General features: G+C 35.4%; 1 protein-coding gene, 1 non-coding gene and 1 pseudogene across 2 annotated transcripts; 1 reads left to right on the top strand and 2 right to left on the bottom strand.

Annotated features, from left to right (window-relative positions):
• Positions 1-2,382: 2,382 nt before the first annotated feature.
• On the top strand, positions 2,383-3,010 carry LOC118349430 (annotated as a pseudogene).
• A 15,552-nt stretch (positions 3,011-18,562) lies between these two features.
• Positions 18,563-19,352, bottom strand: LOC108994343 (zinc finger protein SHOOT GRAVITROPISM 5-like). Its single transcript, XM_018969493.2, has one exon. The coding sequence runs from the start codon at positions 19,282-19,284 to the stop codon at positions 18,733-18,735; it is 552 nt and encodes a 183-aa protein (XP_018825038.1). The 5' UTR covers positions 19,285-19,352; the 3' UTR covers positions 18,563-18,732.
• A 1,499-nt stretch (positions 19,353-20,851) lies between these two features.
• On the bottom strand, positions 20,852-20,932 carry TRNAL-AAG. The gene has a single exon. It is a non-coding gene; the product is annotated as a tRNA-Leu (tRNA).
• Positions 20,933-21,532: the final 600 nt, after the last annotated feature.

Raw genomic sequence — 21,532 nt, 5'->3', positions numbered from 1 at the left:
CAAGAAGCTAAAGAAGTCTTCTTAAAATTAAAAGAGTCAGCCTCAAAACCCCCTGTACTAGCATTGCCTGATTTTACTCAACATTTTGTGATTGAGTGTGATGCCCCAAGGCAAGCCATTGAGGCTATGTTGATGCAGAGAAATAAGCACATTGCCTATTTCAGTCAGGCCTTAAAAGGAAGGATACTATCTTGGTCAACTTATGGAAAAAAAACTCTATGCACTAGTGGCTACTATACAGAAGTGGAGGCCCTATCTTATTGGAAAGGTGTTTACTGTCAGAACAGACCATCAAAACTTAAAGTTTTTTCTTGAATAGAAGGTAAGCACCCCTTTACAACAAAAATGGGTCTCAAAACTACTTGATTATGATGTTAGGGTGGAATATAGGGGTAGAGAATCTTGTGGCTGATGCCTTATCTAGAAATGATGAAGTCCATAAACCAGAAGTGGCTTGAGTATTTCAACTCTGTCTATTCCTACAGTTGAGTGGTGGGATGAGATCAAGGAAGTCTACAAGCAAGATCAAAATTCCATTAAACTACTGGAGCAGTCTACTATAGGACTGTTGCCTAAAATTTTTTTAGAAAAAATAGGTCTATTATTTTACAAAAACAGATTGTTTATGGCTAAACATGGTGATTCTCGACAAAAAATATTACAAATTTTACATAGTGGGCCATTAGGGGGTCATTCAGGGTATGATTTAACCCTCCACGGAGTGAAGAAAGAATTTTACTGGCCAGGATTGAGAAATGATCTAAGAACCTTTATCAGAAATTGTGAAGTTTGTCAGAAAGTTAAGGCAGATCAAGTTAAACCTAGTGGGTTCTTACAACCCCTCCCAATTCCCTCTCAACCTTGGCTGCACATCACTATGGATTTTATAGAAGGGCTGCCTAAATCACAAGGACTTGACAGTGTATGGGTAGTGGTGGATCGCTATACTAAATATGCTCACTTCACTCCTATCACTCATCATTTCTCAGCCAAAATTGTGGCTCAACTTTTGTTAAACGGATTCTGAAACTACATGGGATGCCTCAATCCATTATCCCTGACAGAGGAAGTGTATTCACTAGCCTATTTTGGCAAGAACTTTTCAGGATACAAGGCATCCATCTAGCCTTAAGCACTTCATACCATCCACAGACTGATGGTCAAAGTGAGGCTGTGAACAGGTGTTTAAAGAACTATCTAAGGTGTTTTGCATGTGATAAACCTAAAACCTGGGCCTATTGGATCTCCCTAGCAGAATGGTGGTATAACACCACTTACCATTCATCTACACACCTCACACCCTTTGAGGCTTTATATTGCTATGCTCCACCAAAATTACTGCCCTATACACCTGGAACCACTAAAGTGGAAGCTGTGGAAGAGTAGTTGAGATCTAGGGACCATATCATGAATCTGTTGAAGAAAAACCTACAAAAGGCTCAGGATCACATCAAGAAATACGTTGATCTTAAGAGGAAGGAACATCATTTTGAAGTGGGAGAATGGGTTTTTTTGAAACTTCAACCCTACAGGCAGCATTCGGTGGCCAGTCAACAGAGCCTCAAGTTATACCCTAGATTCTATGGCCCGTATCAAATCACTCAAAAAATTGGAGAAGTAGCCTACAAACTAGATCTACCATCTTCATCATCCATACACCCAGTGTTCCATATTTCACAGATAAAGAAAAAGCTAGGGTTATAAACTATGGTTCAACAAACCCTACCACCAACAGACACAGATGACACAATAAAACCAGAACCAGAAGAGATCATGGCAAGGAGGTTGATGAAATCGAAGAACTTACCGGTGGTAGAGCTGCTGATCCGTTGGCAAGGGCAGACGGTTGAGAGTGCGACATGGGAACCATTCAAAGAACTAAAGGAGGCCTACCCATACCTTGTGGGTAAGGTGTTCTAACGTAGAAGGCATTGTCACATGCGAGGGCCACTCATGGGCTAGGGACTTGAGATGACTTCGGGCTACCAGTTACAAGTGAGGGCAAATGCAAGTGGGCTTAGGCCATGGCCCAGTAAAGTAGTAGGATTAGTGTTTTATTTCTTTTAATTCCAAAGGGCCTTATATGGTCATTTGCATTAGTTTAGTTCATTTTACTCTTATTGTTATTTTTGTACTGAAATGCCAGTGATTGGTTGTAGGCTCTGTGGAAACCATTAGAATGTTCCACTTAAATTCCATAGTAATATTGTGTAAGGGGCATCTGAAGAATATTTTCTGAATACATGTTCTAGAATTCTCTCCATCTTCTCTCATTTTTCTAGAGGTTACTCCCCTCTAAGGAGTTGTTTACAGTATTTCTCTTACTATCTTGTTACACTGGGCTTCACAAAAACTCAACCAAAAACCTCTACCAATGCGATCATGCTCACAGAAAAGGAATTTATGCTCCTGTAAAATGTTATGTCCACTAAGCTCCCTACAACTTGCTAATTTTTGGGCTTGTACCCCAATATCTATACATGTCACAAATCAATGCAGGTGGCATACCATCTTTCTAGAGGATGAATACCATATACCTAGAAACAAAACAATGCAAATTCAAATAGCACTCGAACCTACAAGGTTGAATACTAGATACCTGGAAAAAAGGCTTACAAGCTGCTCAAGCATGCAAGATAGAATTTAGCCTTTGCACCTAGCTAAGGACTGCTTCAAGAATCAAAATGCTGGTTAGCATTGACAACTTTGCCACAAGAAGTATATCAGCAGAATTGGGATTTGATGCTGGTGGATGGACCGAGTGGAGATACACCAAAGGCACTAGGTAGGATGGAAACAATCTATATTGCTAGTATGATAGCAAGATCTGGGAACACAATAGATGTAGTCATACATGGCGTCCATAGAATGATTGAAAGTTGGTTTTCATGGAGTTTTCTATGCAAGGAGAACTTGGTTTCTTCCAAAGGGAAACTATGGGTTTTTTAGGATCAGAGGTCAATTAAATTCTACAACATTTTTCACTACTAAAATTGTTGTGATAGAGTAACATCATTCTTTTTCTTCAAGAAGAGAGCTAAAAGGAACAAGCTCATTCTATTACTAAGCCTTTTTTTCTTTAAAAAAAAAATGTGCAATTGCAAAAGTATGAAACCCAATGCTAAGGCAATTTCACATGTACCGGCCTAGAGCATGCCAATCAAGGGCTAATATTCATGCAGTTTTAGGACTGCGATGCATGAGAGGCAACACAAGCTGATGGTAAAAATACCAAGTTAATACAACAGCCTAAAACGCTACCACATCGATATCAAAGATGGATACGCAATATGTAAAACATTTCAAACTATTGAGAGCTTTTTGGATTCCAGAAATCAAGGGAGCAGTTAATACCCAAGAACAAAGCAATTAAATGCATTCTTTATCGATGGGAACATTGATGCTACCAGAACAGGATACTGCATATATGAAATATGGGAAGAAAATTATATATTGAATGCATCTGGCACAACAGACTAAATGCCCACAATGTCATTGACAATACATTATGGACATTTCAACTGATAGAATTTCTTTTTATGTACAAGAGCCTAGTAACTATGTAACCTATTTTGCACTGAATTGCATTGGCACCAACTCTGCTACATTTCCTACAAGATCGTTGCTCCATTAATCTCTAACTAAAACTCGACATGGTGCAGAGGTGAATGAGACATATACGTATTGATTCTCTAACATTATCACCATCAGGAATACAATATTAAGCATTCTTATCTCCAAAATGATTATTCATCCGCTTCTCTGCGCTGCAAGGGTGGCCAAAGAAAAGAAAAGTATAAGCCTTAGGAACTCCATATATAAAAGCCAAATCTCTAGTATAACTGTTTTCATTGTTAATTTGGATAGGAAACTTTTTTCATTATCATTATTGTTATGCCACATGCATGAAATCACCCAAACTACACGCAAAAAACTCTATGAAAGTCTCAAAGAATTCAAGATGCAACAAGCACTTATTAAGCACAGATATCCAACCTTACATATTAAGATGCACACATAGGTATATACACAAACCAGAATATAAAACAAAGCTAGCTTTTAAGTTCTGCAAAAAAAAAAAAAAAAAAAATTAACTATTACCCTACAATGATTGCATTCCATCCATCACGAGTAAGATGCCAGGTCCAATGGAGTTCAGTATTTTAGAACCAACTACCATAAACTAACCTTAATGCAGAAAAATATCCCACTATAGTTTAAAACACATTTTATTTCCTTTTTTATACTGTGTTGGCAAAACGCTGGAGACAATTACAGAGCCTCCTGGTAATGACATATATTAGATAAAATGTTGATTCTGAGTGCCAGTATAACTCATATGAAATGTGAAAACTTGCAAAACATGGACTACCTTTCAATGCAACGCTGTACCATGGCATCAAACAATAAGATATTTCATCACCTAACCTTACAAGAACTAGCCTAAAAAATTTTGGAACCTAAAATGTGGTGTGCTGAGAATGTGGCTCACCATTCCCTTGCTGACATGAGGTTGTCTCTTAACTGGCATCTCAAATTTACTTTCAAGCTTGATATATTTGTGTTTCTCCATCTCAAACTATTTGCTAGATTCTTTCTGGCTACCAGATTGCCAAACTCTACCAAAGTTAGGAAGCCATTAGGATGTGCAATCACTCTTGATATCTCTCCTCTCTTCTCCATCTCCATCTCCATCTTTCTCTTTACAGTCCAAGCAGCTCCAACCCGTTGCAGGTTAAATTTTTTGGACTTCCCTGACTTATTGGGAATTATAAGGCTTCCAATTGTAGAATTTAGCTGAACATCAATCTGAATTTCTTTAGTTGCTTCAAACCACGGAGGAGGAGCTCCAGAATGCACATTACCTCTTACCTCTTCAACAGCCAATGTAGAAATTTGAGTGAGATTTTGCAAACCTAAAGAAAAAGAATCACAATACGAAAAAAGGGCTGCATGTTCCAAATAAAGCATCACTGATATGAACCCGCGGAAATGAAATCTCTTGAACCCACAATCAATTTAAAAACTCTCCAAGAAAGTCAAAATCAAGTCAAATGATGGAAAATCTAGACCCGATGAGAACCCGTTTCAAGAACCTAGATTATATTAAAATCTAGATTCGTTAAAGAACCCGTCTCAAGAACCCATATTACAAAGGATGAACACCACAAAGGTTGTGATTTACCTTTGATAAGTTCAAAAGTTTAATTAAGAACAAGAGGAGTAAAACTCAATTCACAATGAATAAATTATCAAATTTCATAAACTGATTAAAATGAGGTTACAAAGAATATTTAAACTAAAACCTAATTAAAACTCTAACTAAAATAAAACTCATTTTACCCAAAATGCCCCTGGATGAACAATGACGCGGCTACAATAATGCTACAGTAAAACTCTCACCCTAGTTCAATAAAATAATAATAATTTTTCCAACATGCCCTTTGATAGGTCCCCTTAAGTGTTTCTCATAATAATCTCAATTATTCTAAACTAATAAAATAAGTCATTTAAATGAATTAAACAAGTTGAAAGTCTTCAAGTGCCCAAAGCCTTCAATTCATGTTGTTGCCCTCTTCCATAACTTATCAAATGAATCAAAATTGAATGTTCATCATTTAAGCCCATCTTGAATGTTGGGCTCTTGCTAAACACATTCCAAGTGAATTGCATCAGTTCTTGCATTGCCTCCTCCTTGATCTTCTTGGCCCTTGATCTTGTAATTGATCCATCTGGAACTTGATAAATATCTTTAAGACTAGGCCCACATTGGTTCTCATCATTCCTCTACTCCTCAAAAGGATTTGACATCAAATCTCCACCTGGATCAAAGGGAAAAAGGTTACTAACATTGAAAATAGCATAAACATGATACTCACCTGGAAGATCCACTTGACATGCATTATCATTAATTTGTTCAAAAATTTGAAAAAATCCATCCAAACTACTCTTGTCATCAACAGGTAAAGGCATTAAATCCAAATGAGTAAATGGATTAAGTTTATAAATAATTTCAAAATGTGAAAATTTAGTAGTAGCATGAACACTCCAATTATATGTAAACCTAACGAATGGCAAACAATACTCCAACAAATGTTCATGAAACACAACTAAAGTGTTCCTCACACCAAAATGACCACTCCAATTATATGCAAACTCGATAAAAGGCGAATGATACTCCCACAAACGTTCAGGCAACACATCAATGAATGACAAATGATACTTCCACAAATGTTCATGCAACACGTCATTGAATGGCAAATGATATTCCTACAAACCTTCATACAACACAACAATGAATAGTAAATGATACTCCCACAAACATTTATGCAACACATCAAAAGTCTTACTTACACCAAAGTTACCCAACAAACCACCATGTCTATCACACACAAGCAACTTACGCATAAAACTAGTAGGCACACAAAATCTATTCTCTCTAAACAAGTATCAATCTAGTTTATGGAACTTACCAAATGATGTTTTCTCATATGTTCCATACACACTGGCAAAGTCATCATCATTAGCGTACAATTCTTTATCACATTCAAGTCTCAACAATTTTGCATCTAAATGAAAACAAGGACATACCTTCTTACAAAAAATCAAACACAAAATTTTTCATACTTTGTGTGTATTTGAATACATGAGGAAAAGTCTCAATACAATCCTTTCGCTTAGCACGCATTCTAGTCAACAACTTACCTTGTTCCTTTAAGTGTGTCAAGGACTCATGTTCTTCGAAGAAATGTTAGTTAGGAATTGTCGCACCTGGCACAAAATCAATGTAGTGCTCAATTTCCCTAATAGGTAGCAATCTACTAAACACACAGCTAGAAAACATAACCTCATATCCCTGCAACAAAGAAACAACAATACTAGGCAAATAAATGTCAAGTTCGTTAGTATTAAGACTCCCCTTAGCATAAAAACTCAATTTTCTCTTTGTTTTTCTCTCACTTTCTTCACTCTCACTTTTCTTTTCACTCTCTTTTTCTTTTTTACTCTTTTTTTCCCTTTCATACTCTTTTTTCTTTTCATTCTCTTTTTTTCTGTTACTCTCTTTTTCTTCATCTTTTTTTGTACTCTTGACCTCACAATTATTTTTTCAACTCATTCTCTATTTTTCTTATGGTCTTAGTCTCACCCTCTTCATTTTTCTCTCTCATTTTTCTCTTTTTCTCCATTTCGACCTCACTATTTCTTTTTTTTCTCAATCTCACATTCACTCTTGCTTTTCAGCTCAATCTCACTTTCACTCTCACCTTCACTCTTACTTTTCAGCTCAATCTCACTTTCACTCTTGCTTTTTAGCTCAATCTCTTTTTCACTTTTTCTTTTTTGATCACTCTCACTTTCACTCTTTCTTTATTTATCACTCTCATTTTCATTCTTTCTTTTTTGAGCAACCTCACTTTTCAGTTTCAATTGGTTCCCATAGACTTGTGTTGGAGTTAAAGGAGCAAGTTTGATTGTTTTTCCATCCTTTTCAAAACTGTACATATTCCTTAACCCATCATGGATCACCTTCCTATCATACTGTCATTATTTCCCCAACAAAATATGGCCAGCAAGCATAGGTATTACATCACAAAAGACCATATTCTGGTATTTCCCAATTGAAAAAAAAAACTAGCACTTGCTTATTTACCCTAACCTCCCCACAATCACTCAACCACTGCAACATGTATGGCCTAGGGTGTTTCAAAGTACGTAAATTCAATTTCTCAACTAAAGTGGTGTTAGCCAAATTAATATAACTCCTCAAATCAATGATCATACTACATACCTTATTGTTGATATGGCATCTAGTATGAAAAATGTTCTCGCTCTGCTGCTCTGTATCATCTATCTTAATATGTATATTGAGTGCACACCTAGTAATAAGAGAATCACCATACTTTTCTTTCTCACACCTATTTTCAACACTAGACTCACGTCGCCTCCTATCTCTCATGCCCTGTAGATTTTTAACTACCGCATCTTGATGATCCATCATATCCCTTACTTCACCCAATACCAAGTTCAACTGCTCAAACCGTTGTTGCATGGCTTGCAATACAAAAGATGAGTTATCTGCATTCCCCTTTGGTGATGAGTCACTCCTATGAGACATCGTAATGTGCTGCCCAAGCGAATATTAGTGGAAAACCTCACACACTCCCTTACGTGCTTACACTCAAATAATGACACTTCACTCGTGTTTTACTCTTAATTGACTTTTTCTCAATAATAGTCTCACACTCTCTTGTCTTTTACCCCTATAGTTTTCCCGCTCAAGTTCTTTAAGAACTAGTTGAACTAAAATCAAGACAATACAACCTTGTATTATTCCAACCAGTAATATAGATCCAAGAAACAAGAACAAGAAACAAGGAAAGAATAAAATGACACGAGACTCAAGGAATTTATACGAGAAAAATAGTAATTATAGAACACGATACCAACTAGAGAGATGTATTCAGCCCCTTTGATGATAAAACTCAATCAACAAATGTTTTTTTGTTTTTCTTTATTGTAACTATATTTTAACCTTTGAATATTTTACTTTTTCTTTTCTTCTTCTTCTTCTTTTTTCGAATTTTCTTTTATTTTCCTTTCCTTTCTTTTCTTTTCTTTTCTTTTTTTTTTATTTCTCTTCTTTTCTCTAATTCAATCACAAACAGCAATATTCAAATGTGAAAATCAAGCGATTGAATTCAAGTACACAAGAATTGACAATGAAGTAGAAGAGAGACAATGACACGGCACTCTAAACAATTGACAAACTTAGAGATGTAAGAAATCCTAGAATTTTGAAACCCTAGGTGATGCAAATTTCAGCCAAACCCAAAATCCTAAAAATTTCGGCAGCCTACTTTTTATTTTTTTATTTTTTTTTTGGCAAACCTAGAACAATGAAACCCTAGAATTAAATTTAAGGATGCTAGAATTAAAAGATAGAATCAGACCTGATTGGAAACCATGCTCTAAATACCAAATTATATGAACCCGCAAGAGTGAAATCTCTTGAACCCACAATCAATTTGAAAACTCCCCAAGAAAGCCAAAATCAAGTCAAATGATGGAGAATCTAGACCCGATGAGAACCCGTTTCAAGAACCTAGATTATATTAAAATCTAAACCCATTGAAAAACCCGTCTCAAGAACCCAAATTACAAAGGAGGAACGCTACAAAGGTTGTGATTTACTTTTGATAAGTTCAAAAATTCAATTAAGAACAAGAAGAGTAAAACTCAACTCACAATGAATAAATTTATCAAATTTCATAAACTAATTAAAATGAGACTACAAAAAGTATTTAAACCAAAACCTAATTAAAACCCTAACTAAAATAAAACACCTTTTACCCAAAATGCCCCTGGATGAACAGTGGTGCGGCTACAGTAACACAGCTATAGTAATGCTACAGTAAAACCCTAACCCTAGTTCAATAAAATAATAAATTTTCCAACATGCCCTTTCATAGGCCCCCTTAAGTACTTCCTATAATAATCTCAATTATTCTAAACTAATAAAATAAGTCATTTAAATGAATTAAACAAGTTGAAAGCCTTCAAATGTCCAAAGCCTTCAAGTCATGTTGTTGCCCTCTTCCATAACTTATCAAATGAATCAAAACTGAATTTTCATTCTTTAAGCCCATCTTGAATGTTGAGCTATTGCTAAACACGTTCCAAGTGGATTGCATCAGTTCTTGCATTGCCTCCTCCTTGATCTTCTTGGCCTTTGAACTTGTAATTGGCTCATCTGGAACTTGTAAAATATCTTTAAGACTAGGCGCACCTTGGTTCCCATCAATCACTCCACCAAACTCCGTGTGCACAAAGCCCACCAGAATTCTGTATGAGACGTTTACTGATACAATTTCAAAACTTCAATCCTATAAACACATCCACTCACATGATGAATTCATATGGAATCTAGCTAACAGCTTCATGAGAAAAGAAATAATAAGAAAAAAAAAACTAAAATTGTAGCCAGAGATCAATACCATGAAAATTGCTTCCTCCAATTACAATTACTTTGTCCTCATGCACCGGGTTCGTCTATATCAGTATACAGTAAATGTTTGAAGGTTTTGTAAGTACATGTGAATGTAAAAATGCAAAAAACAAGTGGTGTGAAGAAGAAGAAGAAGAAGAAGAAGAAGAAGAAGCTCGGTCATAGCCCATGATGTAAAAGAGCAAACCAGGGGAAAAAATATATCTACAGGCAGGCCTTGAAAGAAGTGAAAAGTTGATCTTCTCACTACGGAGATGTTACTACAAAACATTAGTGAACTCTCAAAATAAAAGAACTGAAAAAAAAAAAAAAAACACAAGCAGTCATGCCTAGGGGTGTAACCGGTCCGGTCCGGTCCGGTTTTGGACAAAATCTAAGACCGAACCGGTATGTACCGGTTTTGTATTTTTCAAAATCGATTATGCACCGGTTACCCTCCTAAACCGGTACTTCCGATTTTACCAGTTTCCGGTCCCGTCCTGTCCAATTTTTCGATTTTTTTAAAATGTAAATTTCACAATTTGTCATTAAAAATTTGTTTTAAAAAAAAAAAAGTTTTATCATTAATTATAAGTATTAGTATTAGTTATAATCTTTTAGTAAAAACTTTTAGTATTAATTATAAGTATAACTATAATCTATAGTCTATATTAGACTATTAATATTATTTATAAACTTATATATTAGTATTAACATTTAATGTGATAATTTATAAATTATAATATGAAATTATTTCATATATATGTATATATATATATGAAATTATAAATTAACATTTAATGTATAAATTTATAATTATACATTATATATAAAACTTATTTATATTAATATTTAATATATATTTAAAATATTTTGTATAAAACTTATATATAAAAATATTATTTTTTATTTTTTTTTAATCAACCGGTCCGGTCCGGTCCGGTTCAGTCCAGTCCAAAAAGTCCCAAAACCGGAACCGGACCGGAACTGACCGGTTTTTACATTTTAAAAATCGGTTCCGGTCCGGTCCGGTTCGGTCCGGACCGATTTTTCGATTTGAGTTTACACCCCTAGTCATGCCAAACATAGTGATACATGAGCATAAACAATCACTATTTAGTCATTCCGCCCTATAGCATGCTGATTTTTTGAGTTTTGCAAGCATTAAGAGTTTAGTATATTCCAAGTACTGGGAACAAATGACTAGCCCCATTGTCAGCACAAGTTTGGGGAGGCACGAAACATCGTTAACTCATTAATAAAACAAGCATTTTAATAAGTGAATGGGGGACAAAACCATCAATTAGTGCACATGCAAACAAGAATCATATTACTCTAATGTAGAAATAGTATTAATTTAGTTTGGAAATAAAATCAGTTGAGGATGGCCTCCACTAGAAGTCAAATAAGCAAATGCTAATGCTACCTTCAATTACAAGTTTTCCACTCTTTCTCAAACCATGCTCTTGTTCAATTCTACAGAATGGACAACCTAAAATATCCAGGACGGGTAGGTAATACTGAGTTTTATTTAAGGGGCCCAAGAAAGTGTAAAAAAAATGACTAACTAAGAAATTCAGTACAATTACTTTAAAAAACAAATATCAGTACAATGATAGAAGAAATTTCCAAAAGCAAATCTCATTGCAGATGACAGAACTTACCCTTTCATTACTGAAATTGCCATTTTTCCACAGGAAATTCTTCAAATTCTTCAGATGATCCTCACTTGCTAGATGATTACTAGTACTGCTTGCATTATAATTACTTACAGAACACAAGGCACGCAGTTTTAAAAAAGAAAGGTCCATAAAAACATACTCTGAATGCATTCTACAGTTTCGTCGCTCTAAAAATAAATACAACGATAACAGAAATTATATAATTCTCAGAAATTTCCATCATTCAAAGAACCTCAAGAAAGCAAAAGCTCCACTAAACTAAGACAATTCGATTATATACCACGGTTAACTATAATGTTGCTATATTATGGGGGGGAAATAAACAAACATATGGCATAGAATTTCAAAGACCTTCAACTTCATTTCCTTTTCCCCTCGCGTTTCTCTCGGTAACCAAATAGAAATTCAAAAACAGAAATCCAATAATAGGATACCTAAAATGCGGCTACCAAGCGAATAAGCTACCAAGCTTGTCAATGTCGGAGTCACAGAAAACGCACCAGACGCGGTTGCAAGAGGCTAGATCGGGGGTGAGATGGCTCGGGTTCTCGGGGAAAAAGCGGGCATTGGAGAGCTTGGAGTAGAATCGGGAGAGGAAGGCCAAGAAAGAGCTCTTGTGGCTGGGGAAGTACTTGTGGCGCTAGCCCTGGTCGTGGTTGAGATTGCACAACTTGTAGAACTCAGACTCGCTCTTCTCCCACTGCAGATTCGCAGAAGCGCTGTTTGGCCGCCGAGTTTCGATTGTTCCTCCGTCTCTCATTCCCGGCAATTCCAACCAATTTTTAAAAAAAAATTATTTACATCAGCTACTGTTAGCCACAACACACCTAATGTGTGGAGTAAAAAAAAAACACCATGTAAGATGTGCGGAGAGTGCAGCTGATGTATAGCCGGGCTCATTTTTTAAAATGAGTAAAATCCATTTAAAAAAATTATTATACACGTCGTGGATTAACAAACTACTTGGAGGAATGATATTGGTGTGTAAATTTCGTATTCTTTTTTTTTAAAAAAATAATATGTACTAAGGTGTTCAAATCTTGCATACTCTTTAAATTAATAATTTGTACAGTGACTACCGTCATAAGATGTGTAAATCTCGCACTCTTTTTTAAAAAATGATTGATTTGAATTGTAACTACCGTCATAAGTGTGCAAATTTCACTCACTCTCTTCAAAAAAGTGAGTATATCTATGACACACATAAAAAAATCAATTTTTTAATGTTGAACTTTTTTTTTAAAAGAGAGTACGCAAGACTGACACACCCTATAATTACATATAACATTATTCAACTACTTATTATGATACTTATAAAAAAAAATCATTAATAATTTTAAAATAGCTGGTGTGAAACACTTTCACATGAACGGTGTGTTAAGTAGATAAAAAAATAAGGTTTATAAATAGATATTTTAAACAAAAATTAAAATAATATATTTTTTAAATTATTTTACACATGAATATGTAAATAATAGAAATAATAAATTGAAAAATTAAGGGAAAACATTATAAATACAAAGGAATCACACACTGATGTGACACCTAATTTTTTTTTTTTTCTTTTCCTTTCTCCACCTCCCCCCATTCCCGCCCCCTACCTTCTCTCTGTGCCGGCCATGGTGGTTGGGGACCACCTCATGGTTGGCAAAAGATGCCGGCAATCCAAGCAGTATCAAGAGAGGGAGACGCTACTCAAGGAGAAGGGAGAGAGAGAAGGGCTTTGGTGGCTGGGGGAGAAACTTACGTCGACGAGGGGTTGAGTGTGGTGGTGCAGTTGGGCTGTGATGGCGGCGCTGGCAGCAGCAAGAGGGAGAAACTGTGTGAGAGAAGCTCGATTTCGAGAGAAGGAGAGGGAGAGGGGTTGCACTGTGGGGGGCTGCGTCCGGTCGGAGGTCACTGGTGAGGGGGAACAGCCGTTGGTGGTGGTCGATAACGAGCTACGGCGACGCTACTGTGGTTGGAAGAGAGAGAGTCAGGTGAGGTGCACGGCTTCTAGGAAGTTAAAGGGGAGAGAGAGAGAGAGAGAGAGAGAGAGGTGCTAGAGAAAATGGACGTGTGCTACATCATTATGTGAAATCTCTTTATATCTCTAACAACTCCCATATATAATTCTCATAACAAATTTACAGGAGAATTATGACATCATATTTTTCTTATGATTTGAAAAAAAAAATCATGATAGATAACAAAATGACAAATACAGAAAAGTTACAATAATTGGAAAGAGAACCAAAAGTAGAATGAGGAAATAAAGAGAGAATATAAAGAAAAAAGTTACGGCCTGCAATTCCCCTGAAATTCCATTTTAGGGTGGAAGTCTGGATGCGGGTGCACTTACAAATATAGCATATTTTACCATCCCAATACACTATTTGGATAGCATACAAATTATCCAATTAAAGTGAGAATTAAAAAAAAAACACTAAATTAAGTGCAAACTTCTTTTAAAATCAACAAGATTTTCATCTAAAATTTTTTTAATAGTTTGTCCAAATTTTTGCAAAAATAAAAACACAAAAACATAAACTTTCACGAAAAAAAGAAGGCATCTACCCGCTTTCAATCTCTTATACAAAACACATTCGCGTACCACTTTCACAAAATCCAATACAAAACATATTTTATAATTTATTTATTTTTCAAGAATTCTAAAAATTAGAGAAACATTTATTTATAAACATGCTGTAAAGATTCCTAAGTAGCAATTAATAATTATAAGTTAGCTTTCTTTTTGGGGCCGGGATGAAAGCAGATCATCCCAGCCACTATTGATATGACTGGTTCACCTCTCACAATGAATGGAAACTAATGGGAACAAACACATAGCAACATAAGCATCACTTCCCACTTGTGTGTTTAAGAACATTGTTTACCCTCACTTTCTTTTGACTAGAAAGCTTCCCTTTATCTGTTAATGTCAAAATGCAAATAATGAACTTGTATTATGAACTACTCTATTATATGTTTCTACCTATCCTTTTAGCTTTTTTAGGTTTAAAAGATCATAAAGCACCTAGACAATATCTGTTAGCCCACTCTTACTAATGTGATGGGGGGAGTGAATCACATTCTCAGATGGTGTGACAGCAAGAGTTTAGTCCCACCATGATCTGAACTTTCCTACCTTTAAAAGTCAGCAGACTTTTTTCCCCATGTTTGATTTAGAAATGAATTGTTAGGAAAAAAAAGGATCTTGATGATTCAAAAAAGTTGTTACTTGCAGAAAATTTTTACCCTTACTTTTCAACAATCACCAAAGTATCATCAAAGCTGAACTTTGTGAATCCTTGCATGATATGATCCACCATTTTTTGTCCTTTCTTGATGCTTAAATGGTCACTCACTCACTCATTCACTCCTGTCAAAATGTTACTTTCGACTTTGAATTGAAAAGGATTGGCACTGTCCTTTAGGTGAACTAGATTCTCGCATTCAATTATCTATAATTTGAATAGTTCTGCTATTTACAAGTCGGTGTATCAACGCGCGCATTTTTTGTTGTAGAATTCATTACAATTATTAGAAACTCAAAACACCAACAAATGCTACTCATCATCCCAATTCTCGGCATTAGATGATTGGAGATTATTTATTATATTTTACTTGTGAACCTATCATGGGATGATAAGAGGATGATGAGAAAATAGATGATGAATATATTTTTTTATTTTTTTTTATGGTAGCTGGTATAGAATGTTTTCACATCAATAGTGTTTTAAGCCTGCCAATTAACTAACTTGAAATAGATTTTTTTTTTCCTAATTTGAATTAACTGTGCTATAAAGAACTTAGTTCATCTATATTCACCTCCAGTACAATACGGAAACAGAACTTTGTGTGTGCCAAAATGAATTGCTTGTGCTGCATGATTTGTGGGAAATCAACCATCATATGCATGATGCATGGATGTGGTTCCCTACTGCTCATCTCTGAGGATTTCACAAAGATCTGTTCACTGTTTACTGATCTGTTTACAATTATAATTTGGTTCTAGAGGTAGATACCCTACTAAAACATATAATTGTTTGCAATTCAATTAGAAAAAAAACTGTATAACATGACAATCGGATGTGGACAATGTGAAAAAGGACATTTTTTAAGGTTATGTCATAATGACTCCTTTGATAACTGGGGAAGCATGATCATCTTCACCCTGCTCATCAACTTTCTGAAATAATTGATGGGTCTTTCATTCATTTGATCTATGATTGTAACCCAATAAAAAGATAAAAGAAAAGGTGTCTATAATGGACGTAGTCATATGTCGGAGTACATAATATCATGAATTGGATTATGATCTGGATTCTGGAGATGTTGTATGTCCATTAGGGCTCACTTCTGAGCATTTTTTCTGTTAACTTACCTTCAGTCCAAAGGGTGTGACATTCTTTCAGTCACTGCCATATATCCAACTGAATCGAGACCATCAAATACAGATCTAGTTAGGTTTCCAATAGGACAACTCACACTCATTTTTCTGAGAAATTGTAGTCATCCTCGTATCTTTATGAAGATTTTGATCCTACTAAAGTTAACTTTAAAGCTAGCAAGGACATCCAATACCTCGTGTGTTTTTCTTTACTAAAAGGAAAAGCATAGCAAGGCTTGGATCTAATGAGTATTGCTAATACTTTTTTATGTACCCTGTAAAAAGAAAGACTGCATGCATTTACCAAAAGCCAGAGATAAAATTAAAGGGTTCGTCTTGGTAAAACTAGGAGCATTAAGAAGGGTACTGGTCCTAACATGGTAAAACTAGGAGCTGCATTAAGGGTGGTCTGAAAATAAGTGAAAGTACATTTTTCACCTCTAACTAGCATGCATCTTACAATATATATATATATTAATCCATAAGAGTATCAAAACTACTGCCGCTTTGTACCCTCAAATTATCGTTGATTGTCCAACTCTAGCCGTTAAGATGACTGAAAGAATAGGTGAAAGTGTAAGTGTTGTAGCACAATCTTGAGGGTTCACCGTACACTACGAAAGGTGTATTACTTAAAGTATGAAGAAAGGTATTTTCTTCTTTTTGAAGTTATGTGTGAGAAAGCAAGAAAGAAAGAAAGAAACCATCTATGGTGAGACTGAGGAGGTGAAAGATTAAGTGGGTCTTTATATCCTCATTTAGGTTGGGAAGTTGAGAAGATTCTGGCCAACCAAATGAAGGATAGGATAATAATATTTAATTAGATTAGAATCACCTTTTTTTTTTTTCACCTCCAATATCCAATGCTTTCCAAGCTGTTTCCAAGTGTACTTTTCAGAAGGACCTAATGTTGAGACTTTATGATCATTTGCCCCCACTAGATTATTTCATGACATCATCAAAGAATCAAAGTGCATTATTGGAGCCACACTTGACTACTGATTAACTGTATTTGAGTAATATGTTTGGAGGTTGCTGACAAATCAAGCTAATGTGCCATCCTTGAGACATTTTGAAAAGGGAGCACTGCGCTAGTTACAGTTGTGGCTGACGCTTTTTTAAGAGCCATCCTATCCAAAAATGGTTCTTTTGTGTTGGATCCCAGACATGGGTAGTGGGTGTTTGGTTTCTGATGAGCAAAAGTTAAAGAAGTCGAATACAAGTGGATACAGCTATCCTGTCTTCTTCTTGCTGAATTACTCGCCTTTTTGTTCTGATTCATTTGCCTTTCTATCAACATCAAGGTTCCCAACTTGACCCTAGTTTTTGCATCGGGTTTGACTTGTTTGAGCCAGTGTCATGAGTTCTGATCAGTTCGGTAGCTTTAATCCAGTTTTACTAAAAAGCAGTTCTTTATCCAAAAGAGAATGCTAAACTAAGTAGTTTTAAGAATCCTGTTCGAGTCTAGGATGCATAGTTGCCTGGTGTTTTTTCAAAGCTAGTCATGTTTGGATTTGATGAATTTCTTCTTAATGGCTAATGCTTCCTTCTGTTTGCTTTAAAAAGGTTCTGATGCCATGACTTCACAGTGATGTCCCAAGCCATGAAAGTATCAAATTAAGAGCTGAAAAAACTATGTTGGATCTGCATATAGTTACAACAGATAAATATCATATGCAGTTTCTCAACAATCCAAAGAAATATTTAATCTGCTAATATTTTTCAACTCTTATATTATGAGTACTGTTGTTTCATCTGCAGATAAGATAATTATATCAGAATAGCAATCAGGAAATGGCAGTACTCTATCAACAACGGCAATTTCATTTCAAGTACCCAGAAATTCTTGAAAACTTAAATACTACTTTCCATAATCTGATTTATATATATATCCATGCAAGCTTCCCGTGCTCAAGATATTCTGATAAAATCTGATTCACTCCAGCGTCTCTAGCTCTTTGTCAGCTTAATTATTACCCATGGAAGCCAGGCAATTCATTTAAATTTTTGAACAACAATCAAGTAGTCTTGAAAGACTCCAAACCCGTACACTGTTTCTGCTACACCTGGGCGCAGTTCTGTATATCTTGGCATTTAAGATATGATTTCACAGTTCATAAACTACATACATATGGTGTACGGACGGCTTTTTTATCCTGTCCTCAGGTTAGACATGACGCGAACTTGTAAACGCTCTTAGATTACCCGAGCTGTGCCATCAAATGCAGAGAACTTGTTGGACTTGCTTGATCTCTGAATAAATAAACTTTTCACCTTACATATAAATATATATATATATATATAAATATATATTATATAATATAATATATAATATATAATATAGGAGTAAACTTTTTCTGAAGTGTAGAGAGAGAGAGAGAGAGAATATGCATTCACCTGCAGGACCATATGGCATAGATCGCCGTGTTGATATTATTCAACATACAGATCACGATGACAAAGTAAAAAGGGCTGCGACGAAGTTATACATCTCCTGCCGCTTTTATTATGTGCTTTAATCGCTAACTTTTGAAGTTTTTTGTTGAAGCAAATTCATTGCAGAAACCCAAGAACCCAGATTGATTTTAATTTCCATACATACAAATCCACCTTGAAGCTTAAAACAAATTTACTCATGATCAGCCTTGAGTTAATGGTACGTACTACTCAAATGCTATATATATGATTGAGCACTATGGCCGGAACCTTTGCCTGCAAGATTGGCAAGTGATCTCCATGCACGTAGCAGTAGTAGTAGAGTCTGCTATCTGGCGCATCGCTCTCTCCTTCATTCTCTCTGCCTTTTCCACCTCTTCCCTCGCCCTCTCCCACATGTGCCTTGCTCTTGCGAACTCCGACTGCGCCAACTCCATTTCTCTCCTCGTCATCTCCCTCACTCTCTCCGCATGCGCCTTCTCTATCGCCGCCAGCCGAATCTGTTCGGCCGCCTGCCATTTCAACGCCTCGACGCAGCCCGCTGTCTCCGGCATGACATCGTCGTATAAGGAGGCACAGATTGGTCCGGCTAGAACGCAATCAGAAGGTGGCTGGATTGGCCTCAGACTGATTGATAACTGCAGGTCTAGTGCCGGGACTTCGAAGGAACTATGATGATCAGGCACCGCTGATCGATACCTTAGAGAAGCTGAAGAATCCGACGACCGAGATGACATCCGTGATGAGGAAGGTAAGGAGTTTGGAGAAGGGAGTAGCTGCAACTCCTTTTGATCTTCATGATCTTCCATTGAAAGAAAAAAGGGTGAGGTTCAGAGGAAATGATCACCTGAGGAGGAAGAGTGGTGAGGGAGTTTGGACGTGTGGGGGTGGCTGAGACCTGTGGCTATATATAAACTAGCTCAACTTGTTAAAGTTACTACTATGCCCATGTTTCCCATAAAACAAATGAATTTTGACTACTTAATATTTAAAAGTTAAGTCGATATGAAAGGTAAAAATTAAATTATTATTATAATATTTTTTTATTTTAAAATTTAAAAATATTAAATTATTTATTATATTTTATATAAAAATTTAAAATATTTATAATGATTATATGAGATTAGTCAAATAAACCCAAACAACTACTAAAGTAAACCATCTTCTACATTCTTTCTTGGCCAACTTAGTAAGGCATCATTAAAAGTTGATACAAATAGTTAGCAATACAAATTAATGTATTCTCCTTTGTTTTCATCACATTTTCTTTCTTAGATACAATTTTAAAATGTGTAAGTTTTGTGTTTTTTTTTTTTTTGTAAATCTCGTATTTGTCTATTTTTTAAAAAAAATTATAAAACTTACATACTTTAAAACTTTACAATTCAATTTCCTTAACGCAATATGCCCTCTTTCCTCCTCCGACAACATCCATGGGATCGAAAACTAACATATGATTGTTGCATAGGAAAGAAAACAATATGAAACAATTAATAAACAAAATAATGTATGGGGATTGTTTGGTAATTGGCGCCGGAAAATATGAACAGGAGGTGAAATTCCGTTATAGAAAAGCCAAAGTGAAAACGGATCACGTTATTAGGCCATGAGTGACCTTTTTTGTGTTCTTGTGCACTGTATGTTTCACTTTTTCTTTTTTTTAAAAAAATATATAAATTTATTTGACTTTTTTTCTCTTTTCATTGGGGGCTGAGAACGAAAGGAGGGTGTGGGTGTATAATTATTACATTCGCACGTGCGCTGTGGTTGTTTTTTATTTTTTTATTTATTTTTTATCTAAATGGATATTTTTCTTAGCAAAAAATTTATGAATGAATTTCTATTCACTCTCATATATTATATTTATAATTTTTTTATAAAATGTGAAAATATTTTTTATAAAATATAAAATAATAAATAGTAACTAATAATAATAAATTTTTTTCTTTTAAACTTTATGGTAGGCCTATGTTGTCGGACCCCAAGTAACTAATAATACTAAATAATAAGAAGAAAAAAAGCTTCTTACTTTTAGATTGAGCAGCCCATGGTACGGGCAGCCTGGCACGTGGGATGGGCACACTGATGAGGCTGACCATGATTGTGGGTCCTTTTTTTTTTATTTATATTTGTTTGCAAGACCTTTCTTTTCTCACTTCATGTGGGTCGAAAGTTTCATCAGATTTGTTTGTGATTTACATCCATGAAGAAGCCGACTTGGTTTCTTCATGCACTTGATGAGGCTACAAAAAGAGCTTTATCTCGATTAAACATTTATTTTAAGAAAAAGATTTATAAAAGTAATATCATTTTATAAAAATATGATTATATAAAATAAAAATTCAAAGATATAGATAAAAAGTAAAACACAGGGTTTGTGGAGAGTGGGATTTGAACCCACGCCCTTTCGGACCAGAACCTTAATCTGGCGCCTTAGACCAACTCGGCCACCTCCACTTCAACGTTGCAATTTTAATTGGTCTCTTTTTGTCAAGCTTTCATGTTTCATTTTCATTTCACACTGCTTCCTCCCTAGCCAGCCTAGTTAGACAAACAAAATTTTCTCAGGATCCTCCCCATCCATTCCATTCCCCCATTGCACACGGATCTTCTGGCATTCCCTTCGCCATGGGACTCCATGATCTCTCGGGAGCTTGCGCTTGTCTCCCTCACTCTCCGCTTTTTCCTCGCCCCAAAAAGGCACTTTTCCAGAACCAATCCCTCGCCGGACAACGTCGTCCCCAATAAATTCTCTTCTCATAGCCTCCCTTATGCCGTGTTTGAATTCAGAAATAAGTTAAAATGATCTTATATGAATTAAATAAAATATTATTTTTAATATTATTATTATTTTAAAATTTAAAAAAATATATAATAACGAGATAAGATGAATTAAAGTAAATTTCAAATTCAAACGAGACCTTAGTATAATTCCGATTTTTAGTCACTCAAATTCGCTTATCAATTTCATTTCAAAAAACTGGTTTATTTTTCTTATCTTTTTCTCCTGAATGTTGGATGCCAGATACTTGTCATAATTTCATGCAATTATTATTC

The sequence above is a fragment of the Juglans regia genome, chromosome 9, assembly GCF_001411555.2.
Source record: "Juglans regia cultivar Chandler chromosome 9, Walnut 2.0, whole genome shotgun sequence".
In the NCBI taxonomy this organism is placed as follows: domain Eukaryota; kingdom Viridiplantae; phylum Streptophyta; class Magnoliopsida; order Fagales; family Juglandaceae; genus Juglans; species Juglans regia.
This window is presented reverse-complemented; position numbering and strand designations above follow the sequence as displayed.